The sequence below is a fragment of the Salvelinus namaycush genome, chromosome 17, assembly GCF_016432855.1.
Source record: "Salvelinus namaycush isolate Seneca chromosome 17, SaNama_1.0, whole genome shotgun sequence".
Lineage (NCBI taxonomy): Eukaryota > Metazoa > Chordata > Actinopteri > Salmoniformes > Salmonidae > Salvelinus > Salvelinus namaycush.
Genome location: NC_052323.1, coordinates 22,671,435 through 22,696,810, shown reverse-complemented (window position 1 = coordinate 22,696,810; position 25,376 = coordinate 22,671,435). Strand labels below are relative to the sequence as shown.

Sequence of the window (25,376 nt, the reverse complement as noted above, 5' to 3'; positions counted from 1 at the left end):
ATCAGACATTTTAAGACAACCGATGACTTGTAGCCACTGGTTATAATGTTGTGAGATGGCTGTGTATGATGGCATGTGGGTGTATAAGGCCAGCAACAGGCATACATTACAAATGGAACATTAGAATAAAGATAACTCTTGTTTTTATATGAATTATAGCCTATGCTATATGATCCAATGTCACAGCCCCCTAACAATGTTTAACTGTCCTCTTTGCTGACACAGACATAAACATGGTTTTAAAACAAAGGTCATATATTATGGATTCAGACATTCACTTTGGTCGGAATGTATTGTTTTATGAAAACGTTGAACCTCATGGATTTGCAGTTTCCACCTTTCCACATATTAGCCTACTCTGACGATAAAGATATCATGATGAAGTATTAATTTCTCGAATTACATGATAAGCCTTCCCACTGGGCACACACTGTTTGAATCAACGTTGTTTCCACGTAATTTCACATAGCCTAGACGTTGAATTGACTTCTGTGCCCAGTGGGACATTTCTCAAACGAAATTAGGGTACAGGATTAGGCCTAGGCCTACTTTCTCAATAGTGTTATTCGATGCCAAGCGCGTGCGCATCTGGGATCAGGGGTGGTGCCCTTTCTTGAATAAACCAATAGCTATGCCTGGATGTATTGACTGTATATGTCATGGTGGGCGAAAACTGTAATCAAATGAAGTAGAACCGAGGGCGCGAATGGGCGTGGTTGTATTCTACGGCTTTTATAGATGTGAAGCGAGTTTTACTTCTCTGACTTCAGACAACATCTCGACATTATTTTGTCAGGAAAACAATGGAGACTGTGCTCCCAGATCAAAAGGACGTAAGAAGGGTAAGTAAAGCTTTTTCATTTTCATTAGAGTTCATTATTTGTAATTTCTGTTTCGTACAAATTAGGTGCATGGATGATAGGCTGTTTATTGCCACAAAACTCCGTCTGATTTTCATCAAGCCTAAACGTGTTGTTGTAATTTTAAAGTAAAGTTTAGTGATCTTACTTATTCTTTTAGCTGCTTGGGTTGGGAAATTATGATATTGTAACGACCCTGGGTTTATAAGCGCGGAAATCGACTCTGCCGCACGAGCATGCTTTTGCGCACAGTCGATAGCGCGCCGGACCTCGGGCTAGAAGGTCGAGGGTTCGAGACCTGCTCCCTGCCTGTTTCATTACATTGGTGTCAGAAGTGATCGGACCTTGCATCCACGACAGTGCGTTTGCTTGGCCGGTGAGCGCGTTCCTGTAAGACGTAGAGTCGCAGGCTAGCGCGAGGACGCGCTCTTTGAAAGGAGGGAGTAGTGTAACGACCCTGGGTTTATAAGCGCGGAAATCGACTCTGCCGCACGGGCATGCTTTTGCGGCACAGTCGATAGCGCGCCGGACCTCAGGTTAGAAGGTCGAGGGTTCATTACAATATAATTGAATCCGATGGTTTTAGGCTACTTTCTGTTGGTCTTTTTCTTTTCACTTCACGCACATAATCTCCGGGGATATCCTGTTTTTGTCATTCAATTTTATACGTCAGTAAACGAATCGGCCTAACTCAGGGATTTATATGTTCAGGTCCCCAAACCCCTCATGGAGAAACGGAGGAGAGATCGTATCAACCACAGTCTGGAAACTTTACGACTTTTGTTGTTGGAGAACACAAGTAATGAGGTGAAGATGGTCTATTTTCCCTAATATAGATTATTAATTTAATTTTAACCATGAATATGTTATCTATGGTCATTTCGCATTTTCTGTCACATCTGTGTCTTTTTTCTGAGTATTTTCAGATGTATTTATTTTGTACTTGTTTATTTAGAAACTGAAGAATCCCAAGGTGGAAAAGGCAGAGATTTTGGAGAGTGTGGTCAACTTCCTGAGGACAGAGCCTGAAGGAGAACAACAGAATCAGCAAATGAAAAGAGGCCACTTCAAAGAGGGTGGGGAAGAGCAGAGGTCCCCCTGCAAGAGGAAGCAGCATAACTACCGTGAGGGCATGAGATCATGCCTACTAAGAGTCAGCCACTTTATAGCAACCAAGAGCCAGGAGTTGGATGAGCCCAACAACGATGCTGATGCCCTACCTCAGAGGTCCCGCATGGGGCTCACCCATCCTCCATCATCTGCCCAGCTCCATGGTACATCACCTTCCACCCCCGACCAAACTCCCCTGGCTAGACAGCAGCTGCCACAGCCTCACCCAGGCCCAGGTCTGAGAACTGGCCTCGGTAACATAGAGCGTCTTTCCCCCTCCAAGCCGTACATGGAGCACAGTGACTCTGTGTGGAGGCCATGGCCACAGCAGTGATAGACAGCCAGTCTATGCACAGTTGGGGTCCCAGTTCGGCACCGGGGATATGGTTGTAGAACTTCTAACAGCTGCCCGCTCATCAACTGCCCAGCAGGGATGGGATGGAGGAGGTTGATTGGCAATAGGTAGTGATTGGGAGAAGAGTGGACGGTGATGGGAAGTGGAGTGGACAGTTCAAGGTGAAAATGGTGGGGGCTGACTGGGTTAGCTGTGTGACTCTCGGTAGACTGACTGTCATTTGTTTAAATGTACATCTTGTATATATGGATTACTTTATTTGTTCACGATATGAAAATATACTGTCGTGGAAATGCCAATATATGTCAATTGTTTCCATATGTCTACTATATATCTACAAGGGAAATATGGCAAACTGAATTTAATGTTGGAATTTTTTTTGTGTGTGTATTTAAAAATACAAAAGGGAATCAGATAACCAGTCATGTAACCCATTATGTAATTTTTTTTGCTTCTTTGGGGTTCGGGGTTCTGCCTTTTTCTCAGGCCTGTCTGCTGATTATATATGTAATTTTTCAACCACAACTTTAGAATGTTGATTAAAAAAATTCAAGGCTCAAAAACCACAAGTCTTTCTATTTCTTTGTGACACTGAAGGTAAACACGATGTTTGACTCTCAATCGTATATTTTTTTCAATATAAACCTTACCTCTGTGGCCTTGCATGGCATGAGACTTTGTGTGGTGATATATTATTAGACAATATAGTCTCATATTAGCCTTGATTAAAATACATGTTTTCTTATCATTTTAAGTGCATATAAGAAAAAACTGCATTCAACTATATTTTTTGATGTGGTGGTTTCACTTTTTCTTTTCTACCAGGCATATCAGTTAAGAAGAAATTCTTATTTACAATGATGGCCTAGGAACAATGCCTTGTTCAGGAGCAGAACGACAGATTTTTACCTTGTCAGCTCTGGGATTCGATCTAGCGACCTTTCAGTTACTGGCCCAATGCTCTAACCACTAGGCTACCTACCGCCCCATTGTGCTAGTCTTGCTGGTTAACATTATGCTAGTCTTGCTAAAAAAGTGTTTTGTCCAAGTGAGAAACACTGACATCCTGTTTATGTTAAACATGGCAAAAAAATGTCCTATATTTTTTTATATTAAAATTGAATGAAAGTGGACTCTTGTCTAAAACTTTGTTGGCTGCTACGTCTGTTTGCTCTAAATGTTCTACTTCCTGAGCCATCAGACAACATTGTCCCACATTGTTAGTGTGAATGGCCTGGACCTGGGTTGAGAACAGCCCTGACATTTGCACATTTTTTAGGTGACAAGACCATATATGTCAATGGACAAGACCAACTGTATCACCATTAAAACAAACGGTGCACTTTACACTGGCATGGGCAACCATCAGCAGACATTGAGATGCAGGGAGTTGAGCATCGTAATACAGTCTGGAGCATCCAACCGGCTCTGATCTCAAGTCTCAGGCGTGGATAGGTAGATCAGGGGTCATTCGCAGCTTGAGCATATTCATTGAATTGGAAATATTCAATGGGTAGTAGGCCCGACTCGAATACTAGAATTTACATTTTAGTCATTTAGCAGACACTTATCCAGAGCATACATTTTTCGTACTGGTCCCGTGTGGGAATCAAACCCAGAACCTTGGTGTTGCAAGCACCAAATGAGCCACACAGTCCAATAATTGAAAAATCAATCATTAAGTTGGTCCTATAGAGGTTCGAAGGCTTCTTCACCAGGAGATACCTTGTGAACATGTCTGCCATACAATATAGAGCACTAGGTACCATGAAGTTATGTTAGACCTCATGTTACACATATTACATATTATTCTCATCATATTTTTGTGTAGAAACTGATGAAGATTGACTTAACAACTTAATTTAAAGTACAGTGAGATCCAAAAGTATTTTCACAGTAGACAGTGAAACTTGCAATGTTCTGGCTCTGTACTGCATCACTTTGAAATTATACAATCACTATGAGGTTCAAGTTTGGACTGTCAGCTTTAATTTGAGGGTATTTTAATCCATATTGAGTATACCGTTTAGAGATTACAGCACTTTTTGTACATAGTCCTCCCATTTTAGGGAACCCAAAGTATTTGGACAAATTCACTTACACGTGTATTAAAGTAGTTAAAGTGAAGTGTTTGGTCCCATATTCCTAGCACGCTATGACTACATTTGCTGTTTGTTTTGGTTGTTTCATATTATGTTGTGCCCAAAAGAAAAAAATGTTAAATAATGTATTGTGTCACTTTTATTGTAAATAAGAATAGAATATGTTTCTGACCACTTCTACATTAATATGGATGTTACCATGATTACGGATCAGGTCCTCATTGCAAATTAAAATTTGTTCTTAATTCACTCACCCTGATAAATAAAGGTTAAATAAAATAAACATCCTAACCTCGCACCATTACCAATAACCGGGGTGGGGGGGATACACTACATGGCCAAAAGTATGTGGACACCTGCTCATCGAACATCTCATTCCAAAATCATGGGCATTAATATGGAGCTGGTCTCCCCTTTGCTGCTATAACATCCTCCACTCTTCTGGGAAGGCTTTCCCCTAGATGTTGGAACATTGCTGTGGGGACTTGCTTCCCTTCAGCCACAAGAGCATTAGTGAGGTCAGGCACTGATATTGGGCGATTAGGCCTGGCTCGCAGTCGGCGTTCCAATTAATTCCAAATGTCTTCGATGGGGTTGAGGTCAGGGCTCTGTGCAGGCCACTAAGTTCTTCCACACCGATCTCGACAATCCATTTTTGTATGGACCTCGCTTTGTGCACGGGGGCATTGTCATGCTGAAACAGGAAAGGGCTTTCCCCCAACTGTTGCCACAACCTTGGAAGCATAGAATTGTCTAGAATGTCATTGTATGCTGTAGCGTTAAGATTTCCCTTCACTGGAACTAAGGGGCCTGGCCCGAACCAGGAAAAACAGCCCCAGGCAAATATTCCTTATCCACCAAACTTTACAGTTGGCACTATGCATTTGGGCAGGTAGAGTCCAATGGCAGCAAGCTTTACACCACTCCATCCGACGCTTGGCATTGGCAATGGTAATCTTAGGTTTATGTGCGGCTGCTTTTAATGAAGCTCCCGACGAACAGTTCTTATGCTGATGTTGCTTCCAGAGGCAGTTTGGAACTCAGTAGTGAGTGTTGCAACCGAGGACAGATGATTTTGGCTCCCGAGTGGCGCAGCGATCTAAGACACTGCATCTCAGTGCTCGAGCTGTCACTACAGACCCTGGTTTGATTCCAGGCTGTATCACAACTGGCCATGATTGGGAGTCCCATAGGGCGGTACACAATTGGCCCGGTGTCGTCCGGGTTAGGGTTTGGCCGGGGTAGGACATCATTGTAATTAAGAATTTGTTCTTATCTGACTTTTCTCTTTACATAAAGGTTCAATTTTAAAAGGCTCTACGCACTTCAGCACTCGGTGGTCCTGTTCTGTGAGCTTGTGTGAACTAGCAGTTCCGGCTGAGTCTTTGTTGCTCCTAGACGTTTCCACTTCACAATAACAGCACTTACAGTTGACCGTGGCAGCTCTAGCAGGGCAGAAATTGACAAACTGACTTGTTGGAAAGGCTTCCTATGACGGTGACATGTTAAAAGTCACTGTGTTCTTCATTAAGGCCATTCTACTACCAGTGTTTGTCTATGGAGATTGTATGGCTGTGTGCTCGATTTTATACACCTGTCAGCAACAGGTGTGGCTGAAGTAGCCGAATCCGCTAATTTGACGTGGTGTCCACATACTTTTGTATACATAGTGTATTTATGCCTCTAACTTTCTCACTCATCATTATTCACGATTCATTAATGATTATCCGTAATCATTGTAGCATCCACATTAATGTGGAAGTGTTTAGAAACATATTATATTATTATTTACAATAAAAGTGACTCCAAAATGGCACAATATATTATTTTACATTCATTTCTATTTGGCACAAAATAATTTTAAACACAACCAAAACAAACTGCAAATGCATCCAACAAGTTTGTAGGCTCCCGGACTTGATGTAGTCATTGCGTTCTAGGAATATGGGACCAAATACTAAACTTGTGACTACTTTAATACACATAATGGAATTTGTCCAAATACTTTTGGTTCCCTAAAATTTACAAAAAGTGCTGTAATTTCTAAACGGTTCACCAAATATGGATGAAAATACCCTCAAATCAAAGCTGACGGTCTGCACTTTAACCATTGTATCACTTCAAATCCAAAGTGCTGGAGTACAGAGCCAAAACAACCACAAATGTGTCACTGTCCAATTACTTTCAGACCTCACTGTATGTAGAATTATTTATTAGTCTCCAATTTGATTTGAAGGAGCTTTGTGCGTAAAAGCACAAAGGCCTACTAGAAAGTTGTCATCAGTGAATATATGTTTGCATATGTCAAATCCAACACCAGCTATATTAATGTTGTATAGTGTTCAATAGAGTACAATATTAAAATATTGTCATAGCTAAACATAAGCTTGCTATTTGTAACGTTCAAAAATTTCGCCTCATTGAATTATTAGTGTGTCCACAATTGCATATTACAACTCCTACATTCTCCAAGGCCTCACTTGTGCCTATAGTAACACTTTATATCAAAGGAGGAGTTAGTCCCGCTAGGTCGCGCCCTGAACAGGACGCTCTATTGAACGGAGCTCTGGACTGCTTTAACACCCCTGGATAAACCCATAAATAAACGGGTTAAAAGCGAAAATCTGATTAAGGATTCATTTGAAGGGAATCTTTCTCAAAGCTGACTAGAATACCGTGTTAAATTGTTATTATTGTCGGAATCCATCACTAAAACGCATTTACCAGCTCTGTGGTAAATGGGTTAAATGAGGCAGAGGAATCCCACACCCAAACAACGCAAAGGAGAGTCCCGAATCCCACACCCAAACAACGCAAAGGAGAGTAATCTCGTCCATTTTAGGCCTACCTCTAATTTAAATCAGGTAACAAACCATTTGGCTGTTGTCTCGTGCAATGCATGAACCGAATCCCACACCCAAACAACGCAAAGGAGAGTAATCTCGTCCATTTTAGGCCTACCTCTAATTTAAATATGTTTTATCAAACGAATGCACAATTATCGATTAATTCATCCCAAATATGTCCCTTTGTCCAAATTGTTGACTGAAAATAGAGATCCTTCTTTTTAGCATTCTTGACATTTTCATACAGTAGCCTATTTAATTACCAAAGTGTAGTGTGTTGCACAAGGGCTGAAAAAAACCTTGAGTAGGCTAATTCGAAATTACTGTAAATTCTACAATTGGAGATTTGCGCTTCATTCATTTCGAATTACGCACGGTCCACAATCAATGCAAAATAAATTAGGATTCATTGTCTGATTGCTGATTTAGTTATCATGATAATTGATCACAATCATAATGAAGAAGAGAACGTTGATATGAGCTGCCAAGGTAGACGAATAGAGAATTCCAGTAGACATATATTTTAATTGACTAGGCTAAATGCCTGAGAAAATAGTAACACTTCGACAGAAGGGAAAGGAAAAGTTAGCATTTAACACCTTGGCACAAAGGATTTGCCACCATCATTTCTGCCACGTGTTATAGCACTTGGGGTGTTCAAACGTTTGCATGCACCCACGAGCCAAAAAGGTGCTCTTGGAATAGCCTACATAAAAAGTAGGCTCGTGCACTAAAAACGGATTTTGACATTCCACGTACCCCTGTGGTTAATCATGGAACATGAATAACAAAACGCAAACTCATCTCTATCGGCTTCTTTCACTGTTAAAACATTTAATAGGATAATATTTCGCATTGTTTGTTAAATATAGGCTATTTAAGGTTATTCAATAGGCTTATATAACATTTAGCAGGGCAAATTGACAAATTGATTCAGGCCATATCTACTCTGATTTATTTTAAACAAAACAAATGAAAACGTTTGTTTTTATATGTAAATATGTTGTAGCCTTATCTTTCAACATTGTGCACAGACAGTTCTTGACTACCAGACTTTATCAAACCATTTGGAATAGGTTAGAATGTTGCCCAAATGTAATGAGTTTTAATCAAAGTCTTTAGAGGGGCAATCTGCAGGTGCTACATCCATTTATTTTACTTGATTCTTGAAGAATATAACTTATAAATGCCTCGTGAGCTTAGTTCAACCGTCGAAACCAAAATGTAAGCTTGTTTTACTCCAATGTTTGTAAACAAAGTACATTTAAACAAACACTATATACCCTCAAAACATGGTTCAAACTATCATTTTGATATCATGGGTGGTCAGTTCTTGCATCCATACGTCTATGAATTTGAGAGGTTACATTTCTACACACCCATCCCTAAGCTTTTTAACGAAACAGGGGCAGATTTTCCCTTCAGTCTTTTAATAAATATTGTGGATTTTTTTTTCTTTTCTCTCGATCAAGCGACAAATTAGCCTTCAGTGAAGAGGTCATGGTCTGAGCAAGTCTACTGCCCTGACGAACTCATATAACACTTTTGATTCGTAGTCTGGAAGAGACTAGAGAGGACTCAGCGTCAGACACAGACTATTGTAAATCGAAGACAAAACGAGTCAATTTGGAAGATGAAACCTTCATCAGTAATTCAATTTGACGCCACAATTTCTCCTAGAAAGGTACAATATGTGATTTAAAAGTTTTCATTTCACAGATATTTGATTCTAGATCTTAAATGTGTCTTTGATATTGTTGTTGAACCGGCCCTCTCTCTCATTAGTCATATTGTATTATTCTTGACAGCTTCTCAAGCCATAAGGGGAGAAGCATTGCAGAGGGAGAATGATCAGAAGCTTGGAGACCCTGAGAACCCTTCTTCTGCAGGGGCAACAGGATCAGGTATGGACAGCATCTCCCTTTCTTTACAGTGTATCTCCTTATCCTCTCCACCAGCTGTTAAGTTTGTAGTCTTAGCAATGCTGGTGAAACATTGTTTTTTCTGATCTCCAGAGTTTGGCCAGCTGTCGCATGGAGAAGCCAGGCAGAGATACTGGAACACACCGTGCTTTTCCTGAAGAGCAGAGTTACTGGAACACAGTCCTTTTCCTGAAGAGCAGAGATACTGTGTGCAGAGGCCTAGTCAGTTCCAGGAGGGCTTCTCAGCCTGCATGCAGAGGGATAGTCAGTTCCTAAAGATTAATGGGGTGGACAGGGATTTAGCTACAGTGCCACAGAGCAAAAACCAAGACATGAGGTTGAAGGAATTGTCCGTAGAGATCCGAGAGAGGATTGTGTCAAGGCACAGATCTGGGGAAGGGTACCAAAACATTTCAGCAGCATCAAAGGTCCCCAAGAACACAGCGACCTCCACCATTCTTAAATGGAAGAAGTTTGGAACCACCAAGATTCTTCCTAGAGCTGGCCACCCGGCCAAACTGAGCAATCGGGGGAGAAGGGCCTTGGTCAGGGAGGTGACCAAGAACTCAATGGTCACTCTGACAGAGCTTTAGAGTTCCTCTGTGGAGATGGGAGAACCTTCCAGAAGCACAACTATCTCTGCAGCACTCCACCAATCAGGCCTTTATCGTAGAGTGGCAAGACGGTAAAAGGCACCTGACAGCCAACTTGGAATTTGCCAAAAGGCATCTAAAGACTGCCAGACCATGAGAAACAAGATTCTCTGGTCTGATTAAACCAATATTTATCTCTTTGGCCTGAATGCCAAGTGTCACATCTGGAGGAAACCTGGCACCATCCCTATGGTGTAGCATGGTGGTGGCAGCATCATGCTGTGGGGATGTTTTTCAGCAGCAGTTACTGGGATACTAGTCAGGATTGAGCAAAAGATGAACGGAGCACAGTACAGAGCGGCAAAGGTTCACTTTCCAACAGGACAACGACCCTAAGCACACAGCCAACACAATGCAGGAGTATCTTCGGGAAAAGTCTCTGAATGTCCTTGAATGGCCCAGACAGAGCTCGGACTTAAACCCGATCAAACATCTCTGGAGACATCTGAAAATAGCTGTGCAGTGATGCTCCCAATCCAACCTGACAGAGCTTGAGAGGATCTGCAAAGAAGAATGGGAGAAACTCCCCAAATACAGGTGTGCCAAGCTTGTAGCGTCATACCCAAAAAGACTTGATGCTGTAATCGCTGCCAAAGCTGCTTCAAGAAAGTACTGAGTAAAGGGTCTGAATACTTATGTAAATGTAATATTTTATATTATTTTATGAATGAGCAAAAATGTCGGAAAACCTGTTTTTGCTTTGTTATTATGGGCTATTGTGTGAAGATTGACGAGGGGAAAAAACAATTTAATCAATTTTAGAATAAGACTAACAACAAAATGTGGGAAAAGTCAAGAGGTCTGAATGCTTTCTTGAAGGCGCTGTATATATACAGTACCAATCAAAAGTTGACACACCTCATTCAATAGTTTCTTTATTTTTACTATTTTCTACATTGTAGAATAATAGTGAAGACATTAAAACTATGAAATAGCACATATGGAATCATGTAGTAATCAAAATTGATTGTGTATGTGTACCATTCAGAGGGTGAATGGGCCAGAAAAAAATATTTAAGAAACTTTGAACGGGGTATGGTAGTAGGCACCAGGCGCACTGGTTTGTGTCACAAACTGCAACGCTGCTGGGTTTTTCACGTTCAAGAGTTTCCTGTGTGTATCAAAAAGGGTCCAGCACCCAAAGGACATCCAGCCAACTCATACAACTGTTGGAAGCATTGGAGTCAACATGGGCCAGCATCCCTGTGGAATGCTTGTAGAGTTCATGCCCCGACAAATTTAGGCTGTTCAAATCAAAATCAAATTCTATTGGTCACATACACATATTTAGCAGATGTTATAACTGAAAGATAACATATATTCAGATAAATGAAAGATAACATATATTTAGATGACTGAAAGATATATATTCAGATGAATGAAAGATAACATATATTCAGATGAATGTGTAACGGTTTTCTTCCTGAGATGAAGGAGAGGACCAAAACGCAGCGCGGCTAGTGTTCAACCTGTTTAATAACAAAGAGACGATAACGTGAACACTATGCAAAATAACAAACGTGAAAACCGAGACAGTCCTATCCTATCACACAATTTAAGAGCCATCATCAGTATCCACGAAAATGATAAGAATCATGGATATCCTGGAGTGAAATGTTTGGGCCTAATTTATTTTTGAAAATATGTATATTTTTGACAACTGAGATCCAATGTATTTTAATATTTATATATTCTTACAAATAAAATACAAATGTAAAATAATCTCAGTCTTGTTTATTTGCATCTGTGTTTTGATTCATAATTTGTTTTACTTTCTTGATTTGAAAACAAGTTTTAACTGCAAAAAAGGACGGTAGCACACAGAAACATTTTTAACCTGCATAATAAAGTTAAGCAATATGTGTCTTGCTGGAGAAGTGGAAGTGTTCATAAACATAAATTAGACTAAGATTGAGAACTTTGATTCACAATGGAGTCACTTCCCACCGGGTAAAAACTGGTTGAATCAACGTTGCTTCGACGTCATTTCAAGCAAAAAAAATATCAATGTGCTGACGTTAAAACAACGTGAAAAACTGATTGGATTTGACTTTCTAACTTTCTACCTAAATCCAATGACATGGTGACATGTTTTGTTGAATTCACGTTAGTTGACAACTCAACCAAATGTTATTCAAAACTAGACGTTGAACTGACATTTATGCCCAGTGGGTTCATTCACATTTGAACCTCTTGAAATGAGTAGCCTAAGCTATGTGTAATTCGATGCTTGGTGTGGTATAGTTTCACCTTTATTTTCCTTTCCCATGGGAATCTCTAAAGAGGGAGTTACATTTGCACTTGTAAAAGGGACGTCGTTCTTATTTTCTCGACTGGCAGTTTGACAGTCTCTTTGTTGCAAGTAAGTGCGAATGTTATCCAAGTGCATGTATGGTATGGTATGGTATGCAGGTATGGTGCAGGTTTGCCAGATTTACCGCCATGGGAAAATAAGGACCACAATGGAAATAAGCTGTTAAGCTTTATTGTGTTATCGTTGATGATTTTCTTAAATTGTATGTGGAGGTGTCACCAGCTGGAGTGCCCTGATGTATGGATTTTACAAATTGTCAAATAAATTCAATAAATTCAATCAATCAAAGTGAACCAAACCGAGGGATCTTGCACGATAATGATTTTCACCTGTTGTTACTAGGCCTACTTGTGGCCATGGGTTAGTCTGAGAGCCTTAGCCATGACATCAATGATATTCTATGCTGCTGCGGTGCCACGGATGCAGAGATATGATTATTCAGTGAGGATTGGTAGACCTATAGGCTTACCTCGTCCGCAGGCTGGATTGGGAGAAAGTGTCTGGTGAACGAGATCCTTATAGGCTGTCATGTGGGCTATCATAGAATAATGATTCACAATTTTCTACACTAATGACTTGGCTAAACTGGTGCGTGGTGTACATTCATTGACATGATTTACATTCGTGTTTTAGCCTAACGTTTAATGTAGCGTACGCCTTCACTTTATTCCATTCTATGAATAGCTACATTATTCATTTGCTGTGCCAGTCTTAAATTGAGGCATTTCAGAGGGTGAGGTTTGGTGGAGGAATATTGGTTTGCAGACCAACGCGCCGTTTTCAGGCCCATTATTCATGCTGGTTAAATCCTCTTCAGGAGGGCAATGAAGGGGGAATGGTCTTTCTCCGCTGGATATTAATTGCGGGGGACGCTGCACAATGCGGTCTCCGCTGTGCTCTATCCACTTTTCATTGAAATAGAAATGGGGACCGGAGCTGCGGGGGTGCACGCTTTATGTGGGTGGGGACACACCCCTTTGCTCAAGCGCAATGCTACCAGTGCGGTTTGAATGAGATTCTTCCGGTTAACATCTGGTCGCATGGTCCGCTTGCCTGCCTCTGTAATTAGAGCAAATGTCTCGCTCCAGCAAACGACTCCCCACCCCGTTAATTCAAGTCGTGGCAAGAGCACCACGGGGTTCCTAAACACCTTTTAACGGGAGCAAGGCTAAATGTGTATCTTTAAACCAATGTGGGGTAAAAACTTGGAAAAGTATGTTATGGGAGAAATGACTTCAAAAATTATGTTGGGATGATATTATCAGAATGTAACTTGCCTAGCCCGGAATCCTGTGAAAGTAAACTGGCGTGTGTTGTGCATAGCCCATATTTGAATGACGCGTTACCTGGCTTAAAATTCATATATAATTTACTTTATGATCTGATTAAATAACATTTACGTATTATTTGCAACACAAACAACTGTCAGGGACCTGGAGATGGAGAGTCCAGCAGCATCATGATCATTTTTGCTACCATGGCAGTCAATACATGTACAACAGAACAGTGTAACTTTTGAAATTGGCCGAAATCTGTAGTCTTTTGTAAAAAAGAATGTGCTCAATAGCTGTTAAGCCAACATTGGGTTTATCATTGTAGCAACTTCGAAGCTGAGGATGTTAGGGAGTCAATGGGATCAGTAGCGCCATCATGTGGTACAAAGTAGTGGTGTAGAACGCTAAAAAAGACAGACTTCCATTACATGGGTGTCAGAGCCGTGTGTATAGGTGGCAGGGAAGTCAGGCGCAGGAGAGTTAAACTGAGTGTAAATGGAGACTTTTAATAAATGTCCACTTAACAATGCTCTAAACACGAAAATGTACATACATAAAATAAACATGGGTACGAGGACCCGTCGCGCACCTATACACCAATAAACAACAGTTGACATAAAACAATCCCTGACAAAGACATGAGGGGAAACAGAGGGTTAAATACACAAGAGGTAATGGATGGGATTGAAAACAGGTGTGTGGGAAGACAAGACAAAAGCAATGGAAAATGAAAAATGGATCGATGATGGCTAGAAGACCGGTGACGTCGACCGCCGAACACCGCCCGAACAAGGAGAGGCAACGACTTCGGCAGAAGTCGTGACAATGGGCCTATATTATTTAGTGCTTTAACAGGCTGGGAAAACAATTTGTAAATATATGTTGTATAAGAATTATTCAGTGAATTTTCATCATTCACCATTAGTTTGATTTCTTTTGTCCCCAACTTCTAGACTAGCCATATTAAATAATTCATGGAATTTTAATAAGAGTTGCTGTGGCCTGAGGTAAGATTTTAGCCTGGTTGACACCAGACCACGTGGCAGAACCCAAGTTGTGTAATCACTGTTGTCTGAAATCATCCAGAGTCTGTCAATTTAGCCAGGAAAGTAACATTCTAGGCTTATGCATAAAATTAAAAAAATATATATAACACATCCCCCATGGCCCTGATAGCAATACATATTTCACTCACTCACTCATCCCAGTCACACTGGCTGGCTCATGGGGCACCAACAAAGTAATCACTTCTGTCAGTCTGTGGCCATCTTCCCCACAGTGCCCCAGCTCCAATACATGTATATGTTCCAAATAATGTCCAGAACATGCACTGTATTTCACTAGTGACCAGGAAAAAGATGGACAACAAAGCATTTAATCACAAAAAGAAAAACAATGTATTTATTCTAATAACAGCAACAGAAGTCACACTAACAAGCAGCTGCATACAATAAGTACAAAGGACAATAAGTCATTGGATTTATGGCGACATTGTTGGGTGAGTAGCAAAGCTCTGCGGCTGGATTCAGTGCTTTTCTTTCTCCCTGTATGTGTGTGCGTCCATGCCATCTGTTGGTCAGACCTTGCCCACAGCCAGGCCCTGAGCCCTCTGGTACTCTTGCTGCAGACTAGACAGGACCTCACGGTGCTGATCAGACTTCTTCTCCATGTCCTTTAGTAGAGTCTCATATCTTTGACTACAGTCCAAAACAGACAGAACAATGAGTTACACTTCTGGATGAAATACTTTATACTTTAGGCAATAAGCGGTTGTTATTTCAGACACCATGTGCAGTTATTAAAATGAATAAACATTATCTTTCAGACTCACATCTCCCCATTTATGTATTCTAGCCTCTTTGCCACTGTGGCTTTGGCTTCCTCCAAGTCTTGCTTCACCAGAACTGGACCTATAAGCTTATAAACTGTGTTCTGGGTGTCCAACAAGTCCAACTCCTGAAAGACGGAAAGGAAGTGTATCATCAGCGGAATATATATTGGGATTCATTCATACTTACTGAACATCCATTGTGAAACCTCAACGCCACTGTAGAAGGATAGAGATGTGTACTCACCTCTTTGACTATATTATTCTCTGTCACCTGAGCCTCCAGTTTCTGCCTGGCTGACATGCTCTTACTAACATCTAAAGGGAATAAAAGCAACGTTAGCAAATCAGTGTGGGTCTTGACATGCACATGTAAACAATGACAACTTTGGGTACACGAGGATCAGTGATACTGAGTGATGTAAATGGGACATAGCTAATATCCATGTCTATGGTAATATTATGCAATATAGGTTGTGCTGTATAGGGTGTAGCCAACTGTACAAACTATTGATCTTACGACGACCTATTATTGGGATGGAAGATCAGAGGGGTATACTACAAAGCAGGTTCAAGGTGTTAACCAGCTAGCTTGCTTGAATATTCTGAAACTGAAATAACTTTTGTTTTTATAAAGATACGCTTTAAATGGGTATGGAAGATCAGGTAGCAAAGGGCAGTTGTCTAACGTTAGATTTCAAGAAATAATGCACATTTTGCAAGTTACCTGTTACTTTACCTAATAGCTAGCTGTTGCAGTATAACCAGACATATGTCAATTTCTAGCTAGCTGCTGAGGTAACAATAAATGACCATGCCAGCAGAGATGTACCATGCATGTAACATTATAGCTATAGCTAACGTTAGCTAGTTAGCGAGCTAACGTTAGCTACATACCTTTTTGCATCTGCTGGTATTTTTCTAACTCAGATTGTAATTTCTTCTGAATCGCCTCTGCCATGTCTACGGTGTTTCTTATCAAGGCTTTGTTTATTATAAACTGAAACAAAATCAGCTCCCTATATCTACCAGCAACAGAATATCGTGCGTGGCTAGCTCGAGAACAACCCTTCTTCTTCGATGAGATTTAGCGGCGATTGGCATCCAATAAATGTTGCATTACCGCCACCTACTAGATAGGAGTATAACTCCTTTATACTTGCTTGAAAATTAAAAATAAATAAACAAATACCTTACCATCTAACAGTACACTCACTAAAAACTCACCACCCTACTCCACTATTTACATCTATCTAGTCCTGCCTCAGGCCAAAAGCCAGAAAGGACGGCATACCACTACTCTTCTGAAGTCAAGTCTCATACACCCAAATACCTCTCTGCAGTTGCCACCACAACCTCAATTTTCTGCGACTTACGTACCATCCCTGCAGTACAGTAACCATTGCTATAAATATATCACTATCCTTCTGTACTGGTACATATCTACTACTCACACCACTCCTCTCAGGGTCCCTCCCCTTGACCCATCTTCCTCTACTTTCTTCACTGCCTCAGCATAAGACAACTTCTGCACTACTATAACCCTGGAAACCTCAACCTGCCTCTCTCGCAGGTTGATCCCCAGCCCCATGAGCACCCCACCCCTACAACTAACATATACCACTACTTTCCCCATGCTACACATTCCTTTGTCTTCTGCACACTTCTCACACCTAGGAACCTCCCTCCTACACACTGCTGCCACATACATGCACATAAGCTTGACACCTGTAACAATGTAATGTATTCGGCAAAAAAGCTTGTACAGGATAATTTATATATCCTAACATCACTTTTTTGGGCAAGCATCCCTTCTTCTTCTTCTTCTTCTTTGTGATTGGGTTAGCGGTGGAACAACCCATTTTTGGAGAATAAAAGATTCAAGTAACTATTTCCAGGTAAAAATGTTTAAAGAAACTTTAGAATAGAAGTCCTTGTTTGAAAACTGTAAAGGAAGCAAAGATGATATGAAGTGAGGGTAGCATAATTCGATCCTAAATCAAACATATATTCAATGTATGCTCTGTAATGGACTAAAAAGGCTTTTAATTTCATAATCCATGAGATCAGAGAGGAAGAGGCGAAGGGTAAAGGTTTTACTCCGCCCAAAATCTTTCCACGAAAATAAACCCACGAAGTGAAGGATTTTTTAATTGAGGTCAATGAGAAAGTGTTGAATTTGGTCAACAAAAAATGGAATTACTTATTTTCTATGTGAGGCTTATTTTGTCAAATAATAGGGTTGTTACGAATGAACTGATATAAGTAAACGCACGTGGCATTTTGGGCAAATAAAAAAAAACTACTTTATATCTGAGTTGTGCCTGTTGTTAGAGAAAGATAGAGGACTCGTTTTAGTATGGACATTGCCATTGAAGGCTTCCACCATTTTAAAGTAGTCAACTGGGTGGGGATTCCTATGAGTTGGGAGAAATCAGCCAATAAAGAAGAAGGCATTTGACTACTTTGGGGAAATTATCAGGGGATGTAGTATTTAATTATGGATTTCATTTCCTTAGTGAGATTATAATATTGAGAACATTGGGTAGGTTTAGGCCTTCCGTCTCTGGTCTACACTCCAGTCCAGTTGGTTGCGGTAAAGCACCTTAAAGTTGGTTGCCATCCGACATAAAAAGAATCCCCAGAGGAAGAAGAAAAGCTCAATATCTCACTTCCTGGTTCATCTTCATCGCTTACGACATTTTGTAGCGACACTGTTCATTTCCTTTCTTTCCTCATGAAGATGGCTTCGTCTTTTTGGAAAGGTGTTGTATGTGTTGGTCTATTTGCCTTGGCTCATGCAGCTTTCTCAGCGGCGCAACGTAAGTGCGATATCAAAAAAGAAGATAAACATATCTGGGTTTTTATTTTGCTGTTTAGATCAAAATCCACATAGATATTAGCCATGCAGTGAACTGCGGCCTGTCAACTAGCGCGAGTTAGCTAGCTAATTTCCTTTCCACATCAGCCAAAACAGTTTAGCAAGCAATGGAAATGAGTTAATATGCCAGACATGTCTAACTACTAACTAGCTATTTAGTTAGTTAGCTACTTAGCATATCATATGATTGTCACTGCAAGCAGCTACAGTAGCTAACAATGGGCTTTTCGACAGTGCAGGCGACTGCTGACTGATCTACAAATAAATAGTCATTGTTTGTAGATCAGTCAATGTCTGCTTGCCAACGCGATATGTTAGTACAATGTTAGCATAAAATATATATTTTTTTTTAATTTACTAACTAAGCCTTCGTTACATTGAAAACAAGGAAGCTATCCTCCCAAAGCCCAAGTAAGTTACTATCTAACAGTTATGCAAATTAGATTGCAACATCTGGGGTGTAATCATTAGTCCAAACAGTTCCGTTTTGCAAATAAAACTATTTGACAAATTCAGATAGGGGTCTCCCCATTTCGTTTGCTTCCGTTTAAGAAACGTTTAGCCACAAACCGCGGAGTGAATATACCCCTGTTATGGATGGAACTAGGCTACCAACTTGTTTTGGTCTTAACTGTAGCCACATTGCTTCCAGTGTGATAAATGTTATTCTCTTCTACCACCAGATCGATCCTACATGCGTCTGACAGAAAAAGAAAATGAAACCCTACCAGTAGATGTAAGTTATTTAATACTGTTGTAGCTAGTTACATTCTATTTATTTTATTCTTTGATGTTTATCTATTGTATTCATTGTTCCGTTTGCTACATTGTTTTCATTTTGTTTTGCAGATTGTCTTACAGACTTTGTTAGCGTTTGTTCTGACCATTTATGGTATAGTCCACATCGCGGGAGAGTTCAAAGAAATGGATGCCTCCTCAGAGCTGAAAAACAAGTAAGCCACCATTTCATATTAGTCATAGACTTTCCTATATGGATAGCCCTATGTTATTGACCCATCTCACTGAAAACATAATGAGTATAGTTTAAACTTGACTCAATGCCCTCTTCCCGTTTCTCAGGACATTTGACACGTTGAGGAACCACCCATCTTTCTACATGTTCAATCATCGGGGTAGGGTGCTCTTCCGCTCCCCCGACCAAGAGGCTTCCGCTGTCCCGAACCCACAGGCCCTGCCCAACCCCCTGCGGCTTCGCAAGCTGGAGCATTTGCACTGAGACTGGCCTTCTCTGCCCCCATGTCTTTATTTCTGTGCAGATGAGCTTATTGGTTAGATGGAGGGTAATTTATCCCACTTTTAATTTGTCTTTGTACATATATTAATATGCTGTACAAATTTGCATCTTTCCATAAATGTGGTTATCATATTTAACTCCTGACTGTGCCAACCAACCCCTCAGTTTTTCAGGCATATTTGTTTGTATATAATTGTTATTGCTTAGGAGTTGTAAGGATTTGACATCTCATCCCCTACCCCTTCCTAACAGCATGGGGGAAATGTTCCCCTTTGTTGGACAAGGGGCATAATAGAATGTTTTATGTTTCGTTTGCCACACATATGTCTATCATGAGCAGCTGTCTGGAACTATTTATTTCATATTTTATCTGCAGATATGAGATTTGTTTTATGGAGTAAAAAGCCTTCACTTCAGTTAAAGAATTCATGACCATTCATTATGCCGATCTGTTGCAAAACGTTTCTTAAATGGAAGCAAATGAAGCGAGGAGGGACTAATCTGAATTTGTCCAATTGAAACACTCTTGTTTAAATGATTACACCCCTGATCTCCTGAAGTTTGAAATTAGACTTTTGAGCTTATTCTGTATGCAATAAAGAGTTATTACAGTCAGAGTCACAAAGCCTGAAGGGTGCAGCATGGAAAGCAGAGTAAAGCAGTGTTCCAGAAATGCTAATGATACTATGAACACTAAGTAGAGACTAATGGTACATTAATTTGAGGCGATGTATTTTTTTTCTTCATTTTACATTTTGGTTAAGATTAACTCCCTGTTTTTAACTTAATAAAATCATACTGAGATTTTATTTCTGCATTTATTGGTCAAAGGGAACTAAATGCATGTAATGTCTTGCACATACACTACAGTTTATATATACAAAAGTATGTGGACACTCCTTTATATTAGTGGGTTTGGCTATTTCAGCCTCACCCATTGCATAAAATTGAGCACACAGCCATACAATCTCCATAGCCTAACATTGGCAGAACGGCCTTCCTGAAGAGCTCAGTGACTTTCAATGTGACACCGTCATAGGATGTCACCTTTCCAACAAGTCAGTTCGTCATATTTCTGCACTGGTAGAGCTGCTCTGGTCAACTAAATTTTATTTGTCATGTGCCGAATACAACAAGTGTAAACGTATTTTAAATTTAACTAGGCAAGTCAGTTAAGAACAAATTCTTCTTTACAATGACGGCCTACCGAGGAACAGTGGGTTAACTGCCTCGTTCAGGGGCACAACAACAGATTTTTTACATTGTCAGCTCGGGGATTCGATCCAGCAACCTTCCTGTTACTGGTCCAATGCTCTAACCACTAGGATACCTGCTGTCCATACAGTGAAATGCTTATTTTACAAGCCCTTCACCAACAATGCAGTTTTAATAAAAAATAATTAAAGAGCAGCAGTAAATAACACTAGCAGGGCTATATACAGGGGGTACTGGTACAGAGTCAATGTGGAGGCTATATACAGGGGGCACTGGTACAGAGTCAATGTGGAGGCTATATACAGGGGGCACTGGTACAGAGTAAATGTGGAGGCTATATACAGGAGTACCGGTACAGAGTCAATGTGTGGAGGCACCGGTGTCGAGGTAATTGAGGTAATATGTACATGTAGGTAGAGTTATTAAAGTGACTATGCATAGATAATAACAGAGAGTAGCAGCAGCGTAGAAGAGGGTGGGGGGAGGGCAATGCAAATAGTCCGGGTTGCCATTTGATTAGCTGTTCAGGAGTCTTATGGCTTGGAGGTAGAAGCTGTTTAGAAGCCTCTTGCACCTAGACTTGGCGCTCCGGTACCGCTTGCCATGCGGTAGCAGAGAGAACAGTCTATGACTAGGGTGGCTGGAGTCTTTGACAATTTTTAGGGCCTTCCTCTGACACCGCCTGGTATAGAGGTCCTGGATGGCAGGAAGCTTGGCCCGGTGATGTACTGGGCCGTAGGCACTACTCTCTGTAGTGCCTCGCGGTCGGAGGCCGACAGGTTGCCATACCCCTTCAGGATGCTCTCGATGGTGCAGCTGTAAAACCTTTTGAAGATCTGAGGACCCATGCCAAATAATTTCAGTCTCCTGCGAGGGAATAGGTTTTGTCGTGCCCTCTTCACGACTGTCTGGTGTGCTTTGACCATGTTAGTTTGTTGGTGATGTGGACGCCAAGGAACTAGAAGCTCTCAACCTGCTCCACTACAGTCCCGTCGATGAGAATGGGGGCGTGCTTGTCCTCCTTTTCCTGTAGTCCACGATCATCTCCTTTGTCTTGATCATGTTGAGGGAGAGGTTGTTGTCCTTGCACCACACGGTCAGGTTTCTGACCTCCCTATAGGCTGTCTCATCGTTGACTGTGATCAGGCCTACCACTGTTTGTCAGAAAACTTAATGATGGTGTTGGAGTCGTGCCTGGCCGTGCAGTTATGAGTGAACAAGGAGTACATGAGGGGACTGAGCACGCACCCCTGAAGGGCCCCCGTGTTGAGGATCAGCGTGTCAGATGTGTTGTTACCTACCCTTACCACCTGGGGGCGGCCCGTCAGGAAGTCCAGGATCCAGTTGCAGAGGGAGGTGTTTAGTCCCAGGGTCCTTAGCTTAGTGATGAGCTTTGAGGGCACTATGGTGTTGAACACTAAGCTGTAGTCAATGAAAAGCATTCTCATATAGGTGTACCTTTTGTCCAGGTGTGAAAGGGCAGTGTGGAGTGCAATAGAGATTGCATCATCTGTGGATCTGTTAGTACGGTATGCAAATTGGAGTGAGTCTACGGTTTCTGGGATAATGGTGTTGATGTGAGCCATGACCAGCCTTTCAAAGCATTTCATGGCTACAGACGTGAGTGCTATGGGTCGGTAGTCATTTAGGCAGGTTACCTTAGTGTTCTTGGGCACAGGGACTATGGTGGTCTGCTTGAAACATGTTGGTATTACAGACTCACACAGTCGTCCGGGAACAGCTGATGCTCTCATGCATGTTTCAGTGTTACTTGCCTCGAAGCGAGCATAGAAGTTATTTAGCTCCTCTGGTAGGCTTGTGTCACTCGGCAGCTCTCGGCTGTGCTTCCCTTTGTAGTCTGTAATAGTTTGCAAGCCCTGCCACATCTGACGAGCGTCGGAGCCGGTGTAGTACGGTTCGATCTTAGTCCTGTACTGACACTTTGCCTGTTTTATGGTTCGTAGGAGGGCATAGCGGGATTTCTTATAAGCTTTCGGGTTAGAGTCCCACTCCTTGAAAGTGGCAGCTTTACGCTTTGTGAAGTGGAAATGTCTAGGAGCAACAACGGCTCAGCCGCAAAATGTAGGCCACACGAGCTGACAGAACGGGACCGTCGAACAGGACCACACGTAGCGCGTCAAAATCTTCTGTTGCGCTACCGAGTTCCAAACTGCCTCTGGAAGCAGCATCAGCACAATAACTGTTCATCGGGAGCTTCACAAAATGGGTTTCCATTGCTGAGCAGCCTAAGCCATGCTCAAAGCCAAGCGTCGGCTGGAGTGGTGTAAAGCTCGCTGCCATTGGACTCTGGAGCAGTGGAAACACGATGACTCACACTTCACCATCTGGAAGTCCAACGGACAAATCTAGGTTTGGCAGATATTAGAAGAACGCTACCTGCCCCAATGCATAGTGCCAACTGTAAAGCTTGGTGGAGGAGGAATAATGGTCTGGGGCTGTTTTTCATGGTTTGGGCTAGGCCCCTTAGTTCCAGTGAAGAGAAATCCTAACGCTACAGCATACAATGACATTCTAGACGATTCTGTGCTTCCAACTTTGTGGCAACAGTTTGGGGAAGGCCCTTTCCTGTTTCAGCATGACAATGCCACCGTGCACCATGCGAGGTCCATACAGAAATGGTTGGTCGAGATCGGTGTGTGGAAGAACTTGACTGGCCTGCAGAGCCCTGACCTCAACTCCATCGAACACTTTTGGGATGAATTGGAACACCGACAGCGAGCCAGGCTTAATCGGCCAACATCAGTGCCCGACCTCACTAATGCTCTTGTGGCTGAATGGAAGCAAGTCCCCACAGTAATGTTCCAACATCTAGTGGAAAGCCTTCCCAGAAGAGTGGAGGCTGTTCTAGTAGGAAAGGGGGACCAACTCCATATGATTATGGAATGAGATGTTTGACGAGCAGGTGTCCACATACATTTAGTCATGTAGTGTATATCTGTGGGTCAGGATGCAGTAGTTAGGTTACAGATTGATACTTCAGGGCTCTCAGTCAAGGCTGTAATACATGTACGTCCCAATTGGCACCATTTTCCCTATATAGTGCAATACTTTAGACCAGAGCCGTATGGTCCCTTGACAAAAAGGGTGCCATTTTGAACGTAGACATGATTAGATGTACAAGTTTAAAATCAGAAACTTTCCCGACTGAAAGCTCAACGATAACCCAGACGACCGAACTTGTTACATTTTCAACAAGCAATTGGACATGACACAATTCCACTTACTAAGTGCACAACATATTTAATAATACACTTCATAGTACATTTTGTAATTTGTTTCTTTTATTTTTTGTTTATTTAAAAAAGAATTGTACATTTTCAATTTTATATATAACAGTTAACAAAATGGCCTTTATACAACTTTTACTCTCAAAATATTCTCTTTTTTTATGTTCTGGTATGAACACCATCCAAAAATAGTTTAGATTTATGAACAATAAAATACAATCTTTCATTTTAAAAAGAAACTTTGGGGGGGAAGACAAAAGAGAAATGGGTAGCTTGTGTTTGTTCTCTGAAATACAGAAGGTTGGTTGTTCCCCAGCTGTGCTAGTCCAGAAAAAGGTGACCGACGAACGGGGAGCAGAGAATCAATGGGGAGACTGTGACACTCGGGGCGCTTCCAAAATGGCACCCTATTCCGTATATAATGCACTAGAGTGCCGAGGAGAAGGCAGGGAGAGAGAGAGAGCGGAGACAGCAGGCCAGGCTCCAGTCCAGACCCTCAAGATGGACCCCAACAGCTGGCGTCCTCTCAGTGACTGCACCAATGTTTTATTGAACCAAGTCCACACGTTACTGAACATAGCCTACATGAAGTGTGCTATTGCTTTGAGGACAGCTCCCATGCTGGGACAGTTGATCCATGGAGGGCATCTTAGGTCAGTATGTCATTTGACATGGTATTATTTTCCTGCAGGCCCATGCAACACAAAATACCCACAACACTCCAACACCTAGAAGACTTGAGGTAGATCAGATTTCTCATGTGAGCCACACCGCCTATGTAGTCAGTACACAGTGTTTCTTACATCAAATGTATATTTCTAGGCCAAACATAAATAGGCTAATGTTAAACCTTCTGATCAGTTGGCAGATATCCTTATTGCTCTAAACTGTAATGTGAGCACAGTTGTCCTACAGCTGTATTGTCAATAGTCATTACCAGTATTACTAGTAATTACACTACATGTAAAATTGCTGTAATAAGAGTTCCATTATTACATGCCTCACATGAAAAATCCTTCCTGTCCTATAATGACTAATCAGAACTGCACTACAGTGTGTGCAAGAGCTGATTCAAAAGGTGTGTGTGTGTGTGTCATAGAGATAGATAGAGAACTAGTTCCCAAAAGCCAGTTTGAGCATGGGCAGCGCCATTAAGGACTTTCACCATTTTGAAGTAGTCCACTGGGTGGGACTTCCTATGGGTTAAGGAAGGATCACATGAAGGGACAAGCCAAATAATTACACTTGTGAGCAAAACCTTGGCTTTATACCTGTTCAAACAACACACTCTAGAGGACAGTATGCGCCCTTTAGTTTGTTTACCAACTCATAGAAGTAGTAGAATAAGAAAATGGGCTACTTCAAAATGGAGATGGCCTCAATGGCACTACCCATGCTCTCACAGACGGCATAAAGAGACAGATACAATGATGCGATGTCTATCTAAGTCTATGGTGTGTGTGTGTGTGTGTGTGTGTGTGTGTGTGTGTGTGTGTGTGTGTGTGTGTGTGTG

General features: G+C 41.5%; 3 protein-coding genes across 3 annotated transcripts; 2 read left to right on the top strand and 1 right to left on the bottom strand.

The window, feature by feature from the left end:
- Positions 1-803: 803 nt before the first annotated feature.
- On the top strand, positions 804-2,304 carry her5 (hairy-related 5). Its single transcript, XM_039011960.1, has 3 exons — positions 804-842; positions 1,572-1,667; positions 1,816-2,304. Exons 1-3 carry the CDS (start codon positions 804-806, stop codon positions 2,302-2,304), a joined length of 624 nt encoding a protein of 207 aa, XP_038867888.1.
- Positions 2,305-14,809: 12,505 nt separating this feature from the next.
- pfdn6 (prefoldin subunit 6) lies at positions 14,810-16,354 on the bottom strand. Its single transcript, XM_039011864.1, has 4 exons — positions 16,162-16,354; positions 15,512-15,582; positions 15,268-15,392; positions 14,810-15,133 (listed from the first exon to the last, which is right to left on the bottom strand). Exons 1-4 carry the CDS (start codon positions 16,223-16,225, stop codon positions 15,013-15,015), a joined length of 381 nt encoding a protein of 126 aa, XP_038867792.1. The 5' UTR covers positions 16,226-16,354; the 3' UTR covers positions 14,810-15,012.
- Positions 16,355-17,949: 1,595 nt separating this feature from the next.
- On the top strand, positions 17,950-20,209 carry mmgt1 (membrane magnesium transporter 1). The gene is made up of 4 exons (XM_039011863.1): positions 17,950-18,086; positions 18,829-18,881; positions 18,995-19,098; positions 19,226-20,209. Exons 1-4 carry the CDS (start codon positions 18,002-18,004, stop codon positions 19,380-19,382), a joined length of 399 nt encoding a protein of 132 aa, XP_038867791.1. The 5' UTR covers positions 17,950-18,001; the 3' UTR covers positions 19,383-20,209.
- The last annotated feature ends 5,167 nt before the right edge of the window (positions 20,210-25,376 follow it).